Genomic DNA, 11825 nt, shown 5'->3' with positions numbered 1-11825 from the left:
CTCTAACTGTCAGGAAGTTTCTTCCTAATACTTAGCCAAAAACTCTTCTGATTTAATTTCAACCTATTGGTTCTGGTACGACTTTCTGAGGCAACAGAAAACAACTCCGTACCATCCTCTATATGATAGCCATTCAAGTACTTGAAGATGGTTATCATATCACCTCTCAGTCATCTCCTCTCCAGGCTAAACATACCCAGCTCCTTCAACCTTTCCTCATAGGACAAGAAACAGCTTTAGCTAAGTATTGTTGTATTTCTTTCTTTTCAAACCAAATTATCTACCCTGAAGTTCAGTGTTCAGTAATAAACCAACAGTTCAGTGTTCAGTAATAAACCAACAAGTTGAAAGAAACTGGGTGTTTGTTGCTGCTCCTCTGCACAATACCTCCTCACCTTCAGGGAGGCCGTACTGTAAGATCAGTGTTATAGCCAAGAATGAACACCTAGAGAATTCTGTGGGGATCTAGAAGTTACCACACAGGTTCACAAAGGCTGCTTTTGAAAATCTGAAAGAAGGAAGTTCTTTCCCCTGACACTGAAGTCTTCAACTTCTGCAGCCTTGACTTGAAATAAAACCATTTGCACCTGTTCAAAGAATAGTTCTGAAAGAATTTCTCTAAACAATCTCAGCCCCACCTACCCCTTTCTCTGTTTCCCATTGCAGTCTTTGAAATCCACTGTGCTGCGTTCCCATAAATGATGTTTACTGCAAATGAGGAACAGCTGTTGACAGTTCCCCTGTACTTCCCTTCTGATAAGAGGTCTAAAATAAGATAATTGTTCCTTTTTTCCCCCTCCTAGGGGATTTGCTGGCAGAGAGATCTCCACTCATTCAACAAGTCACTTTTCAGTCCATAAACTTTGAAAACATTCTCACGTGGGAGCATGGGAAAGAGACATCCCCCAGCACCATCTATGATGTGCAGTACAAAACGTAAGGAAGCACAGCCTTTTCTTTAACACATGGTTTGGAACTGTTTAAATCCACTGATTTCCTTTCACAGAAACACCACAATGATGTATTCCTGAGAGAAACTCAGTTCTCAAGTGCATGCCTCCCACCCCAATAGGATCAGGTCTGATGTGTGGGGAGAAGAGGTTCCTGCCTTCCCTGCTGCATCTTTTTCCTGACCTACCTATGCAGTTGCCAGTGGGCCACATAGTGCCCCCACTAGATGATTTCAGGACAGGCAAACAGTTTGTGGGGGAGGGCAGGCCCGTAGCCAGGATTTTGTGGCTTGTGGGAAAAGTTTTGTTCTGGTGGGGCTGAAGGTCTCAGTGCAGAAAGAAAAGCCATTTAGCCAATAGGCTGTTACCAGGCTAGCCAGCTGTCAACCACTTTAGATGACAGTTCTCAGCTGCTGCAAGTTAATCACTTCTGCCAGCCTAAGCAACAATTCTGATAACAATCTGTCAGGTGGGCGCTGATTACTTCTATAGTCAAGAGAGCTAACACTTAGGCAGAAAAACTCTCTTAGAGGAGAACAGTTTCTTGACACAGAGTTTGAAGGGATCCTAGAGGTCACCTACTCTAACCCCCTTGCTCAGTGTGGGAATTAGTCAACTACAGCACCTTACTCTGCTTTAAAGGAGCGCATTCACTCAGCTTGAATCTTTCGTCTTACTGGGCCAGCCTGTAGTGACTCCTTCTCGAAACAGTCGTCTCCTTTCCCAGGAGCGCTGGCACCATAGATCTGTCCTCAGTAGCAGACAGTATAGCAGGTGAAGAACTTGGCATTCTGACAGTTTTCCCTCTGATCTTTCCAGTAAACAGGACTTTTTGTTTTCTTGTAACTTGTGGACCAGCTTTTAGCATCAAGAGGTGTGCAAAATAAAGATGTTAATTAATAATCAGCTTCCCAGCTGGTATGTTTATCGTAGTAATTAATGTTAGAACAAAGCTGCCTGCCTGGATGATGCAAGGAAGGGAGAATGATGTAGGTTTGGCTTCTATCAGAGGCAGTCACACATGCAGTTTTCCCAAGGACTCCCCTCCCCCATGCCAAAAAAAACCCTGCAGCCACAGAGTCTGCAGTCAGGCCCCCTCCCCATGGGTGGAAAAATGGGGGTGGGGGTGGGATTTTGAATGGAAAAACTGCTGAGGGAGGAATGGACTGAGTGAGCTCCTGGCTCAGGAAATCTTCTGTTGTAGGCGGTGGCAACTCAGTTGCAGGGTTTTATGGATGACGCTTCCACACTAGATCCCTTCCAGTCCAGCTTCCGCCCAGGCCATGGGACAGAGCCTTCCCTGCTGTGTCTTTTTCCTGACCTTCAGAGGCATTTGGATCGGGGCAGTTCAGCAGTGCTGCTGTTATTAGACCTGTCGGCAGCGTTCGACACAGTCGACCATCAGCTACTGATCCACTGCCTCGCCGACTATGGGATCCATGGGTCTGCCTTGCAATGGCTTTCCTCATTCCTCCAGGGTCGGGGACAAAGGGTGGCATTAGGGGAACAGCTGTCCTGAAGGCACCCGTTTGTTTGCGGAGTGCCCCAAGGGGTGGTACTTTCCCCAATGTTGTTTAACATCTATATGGGCCCCCTTACCCAGATTGCCCAGAGGCATGGGCTGGGATGTCACCAGTATGCAGATGACACCCAACTCTATCTGCTGTTGGGTGGCCAGTCTGACTCTAGACCGGGAGATCTTGACCTGGTGTTGCAAACCGTGGCTGATTGGCTTAGACTGAGCCGACTGAAATTGAATCCGACAAAAATGGAGGTCCTGTGTCTGAGTTCCGGGGTTAGGGATCCCACTCCCGACCTTCGATGGGGCACCACTGGTGCCAGCGCTGGAGGTTAGGTGCCTGGGAGTACTCTTGGATGCCAGGCTGACTTAGCATTGGCTGCTACCTGGAGACCCAGGTAGCAGCCAGTGCTAAGTCAGCCTTTTATCATCTTCGGCTGATCAAGCAGTTGGTTCCCTTCCTCACATGCAACGACCTGGCAACAGTGATACACGCAATGGTCACCTGGAGATTAGACTACTGTAAAGCTCTCTACATGGGGCTGCCCTTGTCCCAAATCCAGAAGCTTCAGCTGGTGCAGAATGCTGCAGCCAGGCTGTTGTTGGGGCTTCCCGTGTGGGAGCACATCCAGCTTGTGCTAAAAGCACTGCGTTGGCTGCCTATAGCATACCGAATTTGCTTCAAGGTGCTGGTTCTTACCTTTAAAACCCTTTGTGGTCAGGGGCCTACATACCTGAGGGTCCCTTTCCCCACATGTTCCCCAGAGAGCACTGCATTCAGGGTCTCAACCAATGTTCCCTCTAAGCTGTGGAGTCTTGTGAACAAAAATTCTACTTTGTGAGCTACTGGCATAAAAGCTGTGAGCAAGCGATTTGGCTACTGCATAAATCAGTTTGCTCTGGAGCCATCCTCCCTGAGCTGAGACAAAAATCTGTGAGCCGGAGGCGAAAAAACTGTGAGCTAACTAACAGTAACTCAGCTTAGAGGGAACACTGGTCTCAACTGTCTGCCCCTTCTGGGTCCCAAAGATGCCAGGCTGGCTTTGACCAGGGCCAGGGCCTTCTCAGTGGCGGCTCCACACTGGTGGAATGAACTCCCGGAAGACACTAGAACCTGCAAGACAGAGCTCTTCCACCAGGCATTCGATTAAGGAGCCGCATCTAATAAACTTAAGACCCTGCGCCCTAATACCACCACTGACAGCCTGTGCGTAGCCAACAGGAACATCAAATGCTGACTATACTTCTTATTGTAATTGACTGCTACTAGTGCCTCGCCACTGTTATACAAACTGCTTACTTTATGATGGGTTTTATATTCATATTCATATTTGTTCTGTTTTATCTGTTTTAAAATTTTTATGTAAGCCACCCTGAGCCTGCTCCAGCGGGGAGGGTGGTGTATAAAGCAAACAAGTAAATAAATTAATAAATAAATAAGTGCATTTTGTGAGAATAAAAGTTGGGGGGAAACTACATGCCACTGAAGACTGCGTATAGGTTTGCCTCTCAAGAAAAGGGATAGTCATAGCAGAAGGTGGATCTCAGCCTGTGTCGTAAAGATGTATGTCAGGTTATTTGGAAGAGCTACAGTTTGAAAATAAGCAAAGATGCTTGCTAGGCTCTGGACATGTATTTTTTTTACTTCCTATATACCCAGCCTTTCTCCCCAACATCATTCTCTTCTTCTCCATTTTGATCCTCACAGCACGACTGTGAGGTGGGTTAAGCTGAGAGAGTGACTGGCCCAAGGCCACCCAGCCAGCTTCCATGGCAGAGTGGGGATTTGAACCTGGATCTCCCAGATCCTAGTCTGACACTCTAACCACTACAACCATACCTGATAAGAAAGAATGGTTAGATACATTTTGGATGGGATCGGATATTAAGGTATTAATGACAATAATTAATACCAGAAAAGGAGACTTACCCACCTTTCAGCATTTCCCAGTTGCAAATTGGGAGGATGCTTATAATTCTTCTCATACTAAGGATCACTTCCCAAGGGGTCCCTAACCTTCCACCGCTGCACTTTGCTGAGAATTCTTCTTCATTGTATTTATTTAGTCTGCAGTAGATTGTGTGTGTGCCATCCGTCCATTTAATACTATTTTGCATACATTGTTCAAATCTTTACAACCACTCTGCAAGGTAGGCAATGATCCCCATATTGTGGGGTGGGGGGTGAGAGAGAGTGAGTTGTTATGCATGTGCACTATAGATGGAGTGATAGAATCCATCAGACTGGTGCTAAGATCAAATTCTCAGAGCTTTCCTAGCAGGACAAGTGGAGGCAAGGCATTCTGCAAGCAACCTTCAGTGGAGCATCATCCCCACTGGCTACACTTCCTGGATACTCCTCCAAGTTAGCAACCCGAGAGAGAGGGTGTCCAGAGATTATGGTTGCCAGCTCCAGGTTAGGAAATTCTGGAGGTTTGGGGGGAGGGGGGAGCCGGGGGAGGGTGGGGTTTAGGGAGGGAAGTACACCATCTAGGGGCCACTAGAAACTGTGGGCAGGAAGGAGAGAAAAAAAAATGGAAATTTACATCCCCCCCCCAGGCCCCAACGCATACCTCAGACCTCCCCTCTAGGACTTTACAAAATATCTCAAGAGGTCTGTACAAGCTAAATGTCTTCATCGCCAAGTGCAACATGACAAATTGATCAAGAACAGCATTCCGAAAATGTTCAGGGAAGCAGTTCAGTTTAGGAAGCCTGATTCTAAGTTGAGTGAGATTTCCTGTCTCTGTAAATAATGCATGATATTTTCTCTTAGGTATGGGGCCACATGGCAAAACAAAAGTGAGTGCCAGAACATCACACAGCTTTTCTGCAATCTCACACGAGAGACTGAAAACTACACTGAACGCTACTATGCCAGAGTGAGAGCCATTGTCCCTAACTGCTGTGTCTCAAATTGGATCGTAACTCCGAGGTTCTATCCCAAGGAAGACAGTAAGTGCTTGGGCTTGGCTACCCGGAAGCATTGCTGCCTGATCGGGAAGCACTGCCTTCTAAGGATGACATATTTTTTTCTGGCACAATACCCATGCTTTTAACCACTGGCACATTAAATATTAGTATAAAAACATGTTAACATCTCTGAGAAGGAATATACAATTATCCCATTTGGTGGATAATTCAATTTGTAATCATTCTTTAAAAATGTCTTCAAATATGTTGTTCCCATGTGAGGGGTGCTGTCCTGATGAAAATAATGCTGATGACATGGGTGTGTGTGTGGAGGAATTGTAGATCTCCTGCTTGCTTGTTCGATTACTTGCTTGTTCGCCCTTTTCAAACATTTGATTTTGGTGTCCCAGGCCTGCATAGTGATCCTGTGCTACCTGTGAATCTCCTGATATGCAGGGTCACCATTTTGCATGAATAGGGCAATGCGTATATTTTCCAGCTTCAGAACATGCAAACTGAACGCTGGATCTTTGAAGGTAGGTGTTTGTATGTACTGAAGCTCTACACTCAGGGCAAAATATGGGTGTTTCCCAGTTCACACAAAATGATGGCTGCATGTATTGGAATGATTGCAAGGAGCATTCACTCCTGTTATGTGTCTCACAGCTGCCCACCAACAGAGATAACAGCAGGGGTGGCCAAACTGCAACTCGTAAGCCACATGTGGCTCTTGGAGTCCTCCCCTGTGGCTTGCAAACCTTTCCCCCACCCCCCGCCACCCCCCAGTGTGGAGCCATTCCAGTATAAAACCCTACCCAGGGAAAACACCACACTGATTTCCTAACTCTTAGCCTCCAAACTCCACTCTTCACAGTGGCTTTGTTGTTTTTTCTCCCCTGCAGCTGTTGTTGGGGATCCTGAAGTGAAATACATCCCCAGTATTCGATCGATAAAGTTTATTATACAGCCTCCCTACACTCCTCTGAGAGGTGAGGCTAATCGGACCTTGACTGTGGAAGACATTTTCCGTGGACATGATGTCATCCGATATCAGATAATAATATTTTGCCAAAAGACACTACAAAAGGTAAAGAGTGGGGGTGTCACCAAATCAGGGAGGAGAGAATCTCCCTTAAAAATAAAAGCCGAATGGTGGTGGCACTTCTCTAGAACATTCCACACGGTCCGGAATTGGTTGGCGCCCTGGTGTGTCACTCACAGGGCGTCTCTCTCCATTCGCTGTGCTGCTGCCTGTGTGGGTGTCCTCCCGCCCACGGAGGCAGCAGCCACCCTTTTGCCCTCAGTTTACTTCGAGCCGCGGCCTGGGCCGGGTGCTCCACTGGCCAGACACCCTCACTCGGCCTGCAGGCTCCAGACGGGGCCATGCCAACGCTGCTGAGCCGCGGCAGCCAGGAGCCGCCACCAGCCAAGAGGAGGCCCAGGCCGACATGCACCAGGGGTGGCCCGTTCCCTTGAGCCTCCCCCGTGCGGTCTGCGGATGAGGGGAGATGGCGCCATGCCACCACGCCTGAGGCCGGCCGGGGCCTCAAGCACATGGAGGGAGGGCCGAGGAGAGGGGTCTGGGGAAGAGTGAGGGCTGCTTCCCCAAGAGGGGGAGGGGGGCGGGAAGTGGATGGCTTCCCCCATTGCGGGGAGAGGGGTGAGCCTGGCTGGTTTCCCCCGCTGGCACCTCGATCAGGCGGGGATGCCGGGGGGACAGACGAGGCCAGGCGGCTTGGCCTGCCGGAGCCTCAACTGCATGGCAGGAGGGCAGGGGGCTGGGGAAGGAGACGCTGGCCCGCAGCCTCTTGCCCGAGCTGCCGCCCATTGCAGGGAGACAGACGAGCCCGGTCTGCTTGCCCCACTGGGGCCTCGCTCAGCTGGGGGTGGCGGCGGGAGCAGCCAACCCAGGCGCCTTGACCTGCCGGGGCCTCGACCCTGCGAGGGGGAATGCGGGCTGCTTCCCCAAGTTGGGGGGGCGGGAAGTGGGCAGTGCCCTGTGCCTGGCCAGGCTCGCGCCCATTGCGGGGAGAGGGGTGAGCCTGGCCAGCTTCCCCCGCCAGCGCCTTGAGTGGGCGGGAGTGCCGGGGGGAGGGGCGAGACCAGGCACCTCGGCCTGCCGGAGCCTCGACCATGCGGGGCAGGATGGCCAGCTTCGCCCTGGGGGGGCCAGATGGAGATGGCGACCCGCACCCGTGGCCAGGCTAGCGCCCCGTTGTCTTCAGTTCCACAATGGGCTTTCTTCCTAGTATACTAATAAAACTGTAGTTCCCAGAATTCGTTTGGAATATATCTGTTACTAGTCATCTGATCTCAAAGAAGTTTAAGGGCCAAAATACACAATATACTCAACATGTGCCGGGTCACAGGTACACAACCAAACTTGCCGTCAGAGGTACATCAGGGGAACGTACCTGAAAACTTGCCAGGAGAGAAAGAACATCTAGTTTCCCTCCCACCCCATTTTTGCCAGGAGAAATTGCAGGGGTGGGGAGCAAGGCTCCCTCTAAGCTGTGGAGTCTTGTGGGCAAAAATTCAACTTTGTGAGCTACTACTGGCTTTAAAGTTGTGAGCAAGTGATTTGGCTACTGTATTAAATCAGTTTGTTTTGGAGCCATCCTTCCTGAGCTAAGACAAAAATGTGTGAGCTGGAGGCTAAAAAATTGTGAGCTAGTTCACACGAACTCAGCTTAGAGGGAACCCTGGTGGGGGGGGGTTGCACCTTTTCTCTAGCTCTATATATCCATCCTAGGGCACCTGGAATGAGAGGAAAGGGGAGAAAAGTGCCCCCCTCTACTGCTTCTGCTGGCAAATGCAGGGTGGGAGAGAAACTGGAAGCTCCTTCTCCCCCCTCCCCACTCCCCCTTACAGTGCTGAGTGAACAACCACTGTTTAATGTGGGTCCCCTCTATTTGCATCTGATTGCAAGGTGAGTAGCTCACCTGCGAGCCGGTACATGTCGGGCATGTAATTTGGCCTTGGGATTATGTAGTCCTTTGACCAATTAGAGGGGGGCAGGCCCGTAGCTACTGTGGGGCCCGTGGGGCCCACCCTTCCACGGGTTTTATGGCCCCCTCCCCAATCCTCGGCTCTACCCCCTGTTTCTGCCCTCAGCCCAGTAGCGGGTGACTCCGCGCCGCCTGCTGCTGCTCCTGGGTGCTTGCCTCCCTCATTCCTGGTGCTGGTGCCCACTTTCTCTGGCGCGTCTTCACTGCTCCCCAGAGTGGGGCTCGTCTTGCAGCCCCCCAAAGTGGCTCCTCAGTTTAAGGGCACTCCGCTGCTTGCCAGCCCACCCGTGCCCTGGAGAGCCCCGCAGCCGGTCTGAGGAGGCAATGACCCACCGAGCAAGGGAAGGAAGGATGGAGAGCCAGCCAGCCAGCCCGCGAGGCTGCCCGCCCCAGGGGAAGAGTGCCTAGAAGTGGGTGCGACTGTCGGGAAGGCTCTGGGAGGAACTGCGGGAGGACGAGGCTGACGGCTGGTGCTGAGGAGCCGAGCAGGGAGGCGAGGGAGTGGAATCCTCACCCCCTGGATTTCTCTGCAGCACCATGAGCTACATAACGGGCCACCCATTTCAGCGCCAGTTCTCTTGTTAGTTGGGCTATGAGTTACAGGGGACTGATCTGCCCTTGCAGGGGGGTGGGGAGGGAAGCTGCAGCCACTACACCAGTTTGGTGTAGTGGTTAAGTGTGCGGACTCTAATCCGGGAGAACCGGGTTTGATTCCACAATCCTCCACTTGTACCTGCTGATGTGACCTTGGGTCAGTCACAAGCTCTGGCACAGCTGTCCTTGAAAAAGAGCAGTTTGTGTCAGAGTTCTCTCAGCCCCACCCCACCTCGCAGGGTGTCTGTTGTGGGGAGGGGAAGGGAAAGGAGTCTGTAAGCCGCTCTGAGACTCCAAGTGAAGGGCGGGGTATAAATCCAATCTCTTCTTCTTCACTGGGCATTACCCTGGAGCCTGGGTGTGTGTGCAGGGCTACCTTAGGAGTTCCACCAACTAAATCAAAGTTAATTTAATTAACTTTGATTTAATTGGCTGGTGACCCCCCCCCCCAGACCCCCTCCCAAAAAACTCCTTAGCTACGGGGCTGGAGGGGGGACAGGGCTGCAGAGAAGTAAACCAGAGCAAGACACAGAGTTTGAGCCCTTCTCTTGCACCAACCCATGCCCTGTTAGCAAGTGTAATTCTATGCAGAGTTACTCCAATATAAAGTACACAAAATAGTACATGAAATGTGAAGTACATGAAAAAGAAACAAAACAAATGTATCCTGTATTATCTTATGTAGTAGCCAATGGTGATGAATTCATTAATAGCCATGAATGCTGATTCACCAAGGCTGTGATCACACACACTACATAATCCACTTTCAATGTACTTTCAATGCACTTTCCAATTTTACTGTGTGAACTGGCAGAAATTCAGTTTGAAAGTGGATTATTTCGTGTGTGTGTGATTGCAGCCCAGGTAAGCAAACAGCTGCTGCCCTGAATGTGAAAGGTCACATGGGTGCAACCAAGCTTGTTCACTAATCTTAGGCAATGTTATTTCTTTGTTTTATTTGGTGCATTTTTATCCTTGTCCCTTTTCCCTTCCCTACAAGCCCCGGTCCTGATCTGAATCAAGACCTGACGTCTGGGAATTGAGTTCCCGGCACAGAACTCTGGGCACAGGTCACACTTGAAGGCACCTGGGACAGCAACAAGGACTTCATAACGTGTGAATGGGCCCAACCTGATAACCATCAGTGAATCAGCCATTTCTGTCACTTGAAAACCGTCCATCTGAAAGCAGCTTTTGTGCTGGAGAAATACAAAACCTTTTCCTCCCTGTCTTTTTTACATACAGTGGAAGAAGACCGAGAAAAACAAAGAATTTGAAATCTCTGAGTTGGACCCTGACACTGAATACAATGGCACAATACACATAAAATATTTAGAAAAAATCAGCAAGCCCCATTTGTTTCGGGTGAGAACTTTACCAGGTGAGGCTCTGCTTATGGAACTTTATCTCCTCTTTCCTGCCTCTATCACTATATTAGGAACAGTTTATATAAAGTTAACAAAATGAAGACTGACTTGGTCTTCACCCAAAGTGTCAGCTAAGTGTTAGAAGTGCAGTTCTAGCAGGAGATGAAACACTGGGATGCCTCATGAAATCAGCAAGGCTGTCAATTTTTCAAATTTATGCTAAACAACCCACATCAGACATGGCATTTGGAGTCAGAGCTAAAAATGCAAACTCTCTATACCTCTGGCCACGTTAGGGTTGCCAAGTGGGACTTACCTTGCCGGTGGGGGACTCCCAGGTGGATCCTGGTGTGTGTGCACGCGCACCGCATGCACGTCACAGGGAAGTGACATTATGACGCCGAACACGCTGGGGGCGGGGCCACGGCCATACAAGGGAAAACCATAGTTTTCCCTTGTATGGCCGTGGCCCCACCCCCAGCGTGCCTGGCGTCATAACGTCACTTCCCTGTGACGCGCACGCCGGGGCAGGGTTGCCCCCAGGGCCCGATTTCTCGGCGTCAGGGAACGGGCCTCTGGGGCAGGGGTTTTCCCGCCCCCCAGGGGGACTTGGCAGCCCTGGGCCACATTAATTTCCAAGACGGTTGCCAGGGGCCAACTGCTTACTAAATAATGCAGTGTTCCTAGGCTTGGCCTCACTTGCAAAACCCTACTTCGGTAAATAGGGTAGCCGAGATCTCCTGGGGTTATAACTGTTCTCCAGGCAGCAGAGATCAGTTCACCTGAAGAAAATGGCCACTTTGGAATGTGGATTCTATGGTATTATATCCCACTTAAGTCCCTGTCCTTAATATTCCCAATATAGGCGGGGGTTTTACTTTTCAGATTTTTCTGCACACTTGCAGATTGTCCCAAGTGTGCAGAAAAATCTCTTTGCCCCTCAAGTGCCCCCGATGTATGGATTTAGATATCCGCACAGAGGGGTGTCTTGGCTATTAGTATATAGATTTCCCCTAGAAAAATGGTTGCTTTGATGAGCAGATTTTAGGGAACTATACACTGCTGAGGTCCCTCCCCTTCCCTCTCCAGGCTCCACCACCAAATCTCCAGGAATTTCCTAAATTAGAGTTGGCAGCACTATGCAGTGCTGAGTCAAATCAGGCCCCTGCAGCCCTTGCATCTGCTGTGAAGCTACAGGGAAAGTGATTTGGGTCTGGGGAACCTGACTTGTTAAAAAAAATGTAAGATGTGGTTTTTCTGTCTGTTAGTAAGAAAACCTGCAACAATTTTATAATGCGCAGAGCAGAGGCACATTCTCTCCCCCTTTTTGAATTGTTTACCTTTCCATTTCACTTCCCTTAAATTTTATTTCAGAAGATATAAAAAGGCTTTTGTCAGGGGCTGCTTCCACAAAGGGATTGTTCCCTTTCCGGAAAAACAGGATATCCCCCAGTTAAAGGGGAACATCTTCATG

General features: G+C 49.8%; 1 protein-coding gene across 1 annotated transcript in view; it reads left to right on the top strand.

The window, feature by feature from the left end:
* Positions 1 to 11825, top strand: part of IL22RA1 (interleukin 22 receptor subunit alpha 1) — a 25768-nt gene that overhangs the window by 9200 nt on the left and 4743 nt on the right. The window contains exons 2-5 of the mRNA XM_015405577.1: positions 804 to 936; positions 5246 to 5424; positions 6285 to 6469; positions 10230 to 10365. Of these exons, the coding sequence (XP_015261063.1) occupies positions 804 to 936; positions 5246 to 5424; positions 6285 to 6469; positions 10230 to 10365 (633 nt within the window). The remainder of the gene's footprint in view (positions 1 to 803; positions 937 to 5245; positions 5425 to 6284; positions 6470 to 10229; positions 10366 to 11825) is intronic.

The sequence above is a fragment of the Gekko japonicus genome, unplaced genomic scaffold (assembly GCF_001447785.1).
Source record: "Gekko japonicus isolate JY-2015 unplaced genomic scaffold, Gekko_japonicus_V1.1 scaffold2863, whole genome shotgun sequence".
NCBI lineage: Eukaryota > Metazoa > Chordata > Lepidosauria > Squamata > Gekkonidae > Gekko > Gekko japonicus.
This window is presented reverse-complemented; position numbering and strand designations above follow the sequence as displayed.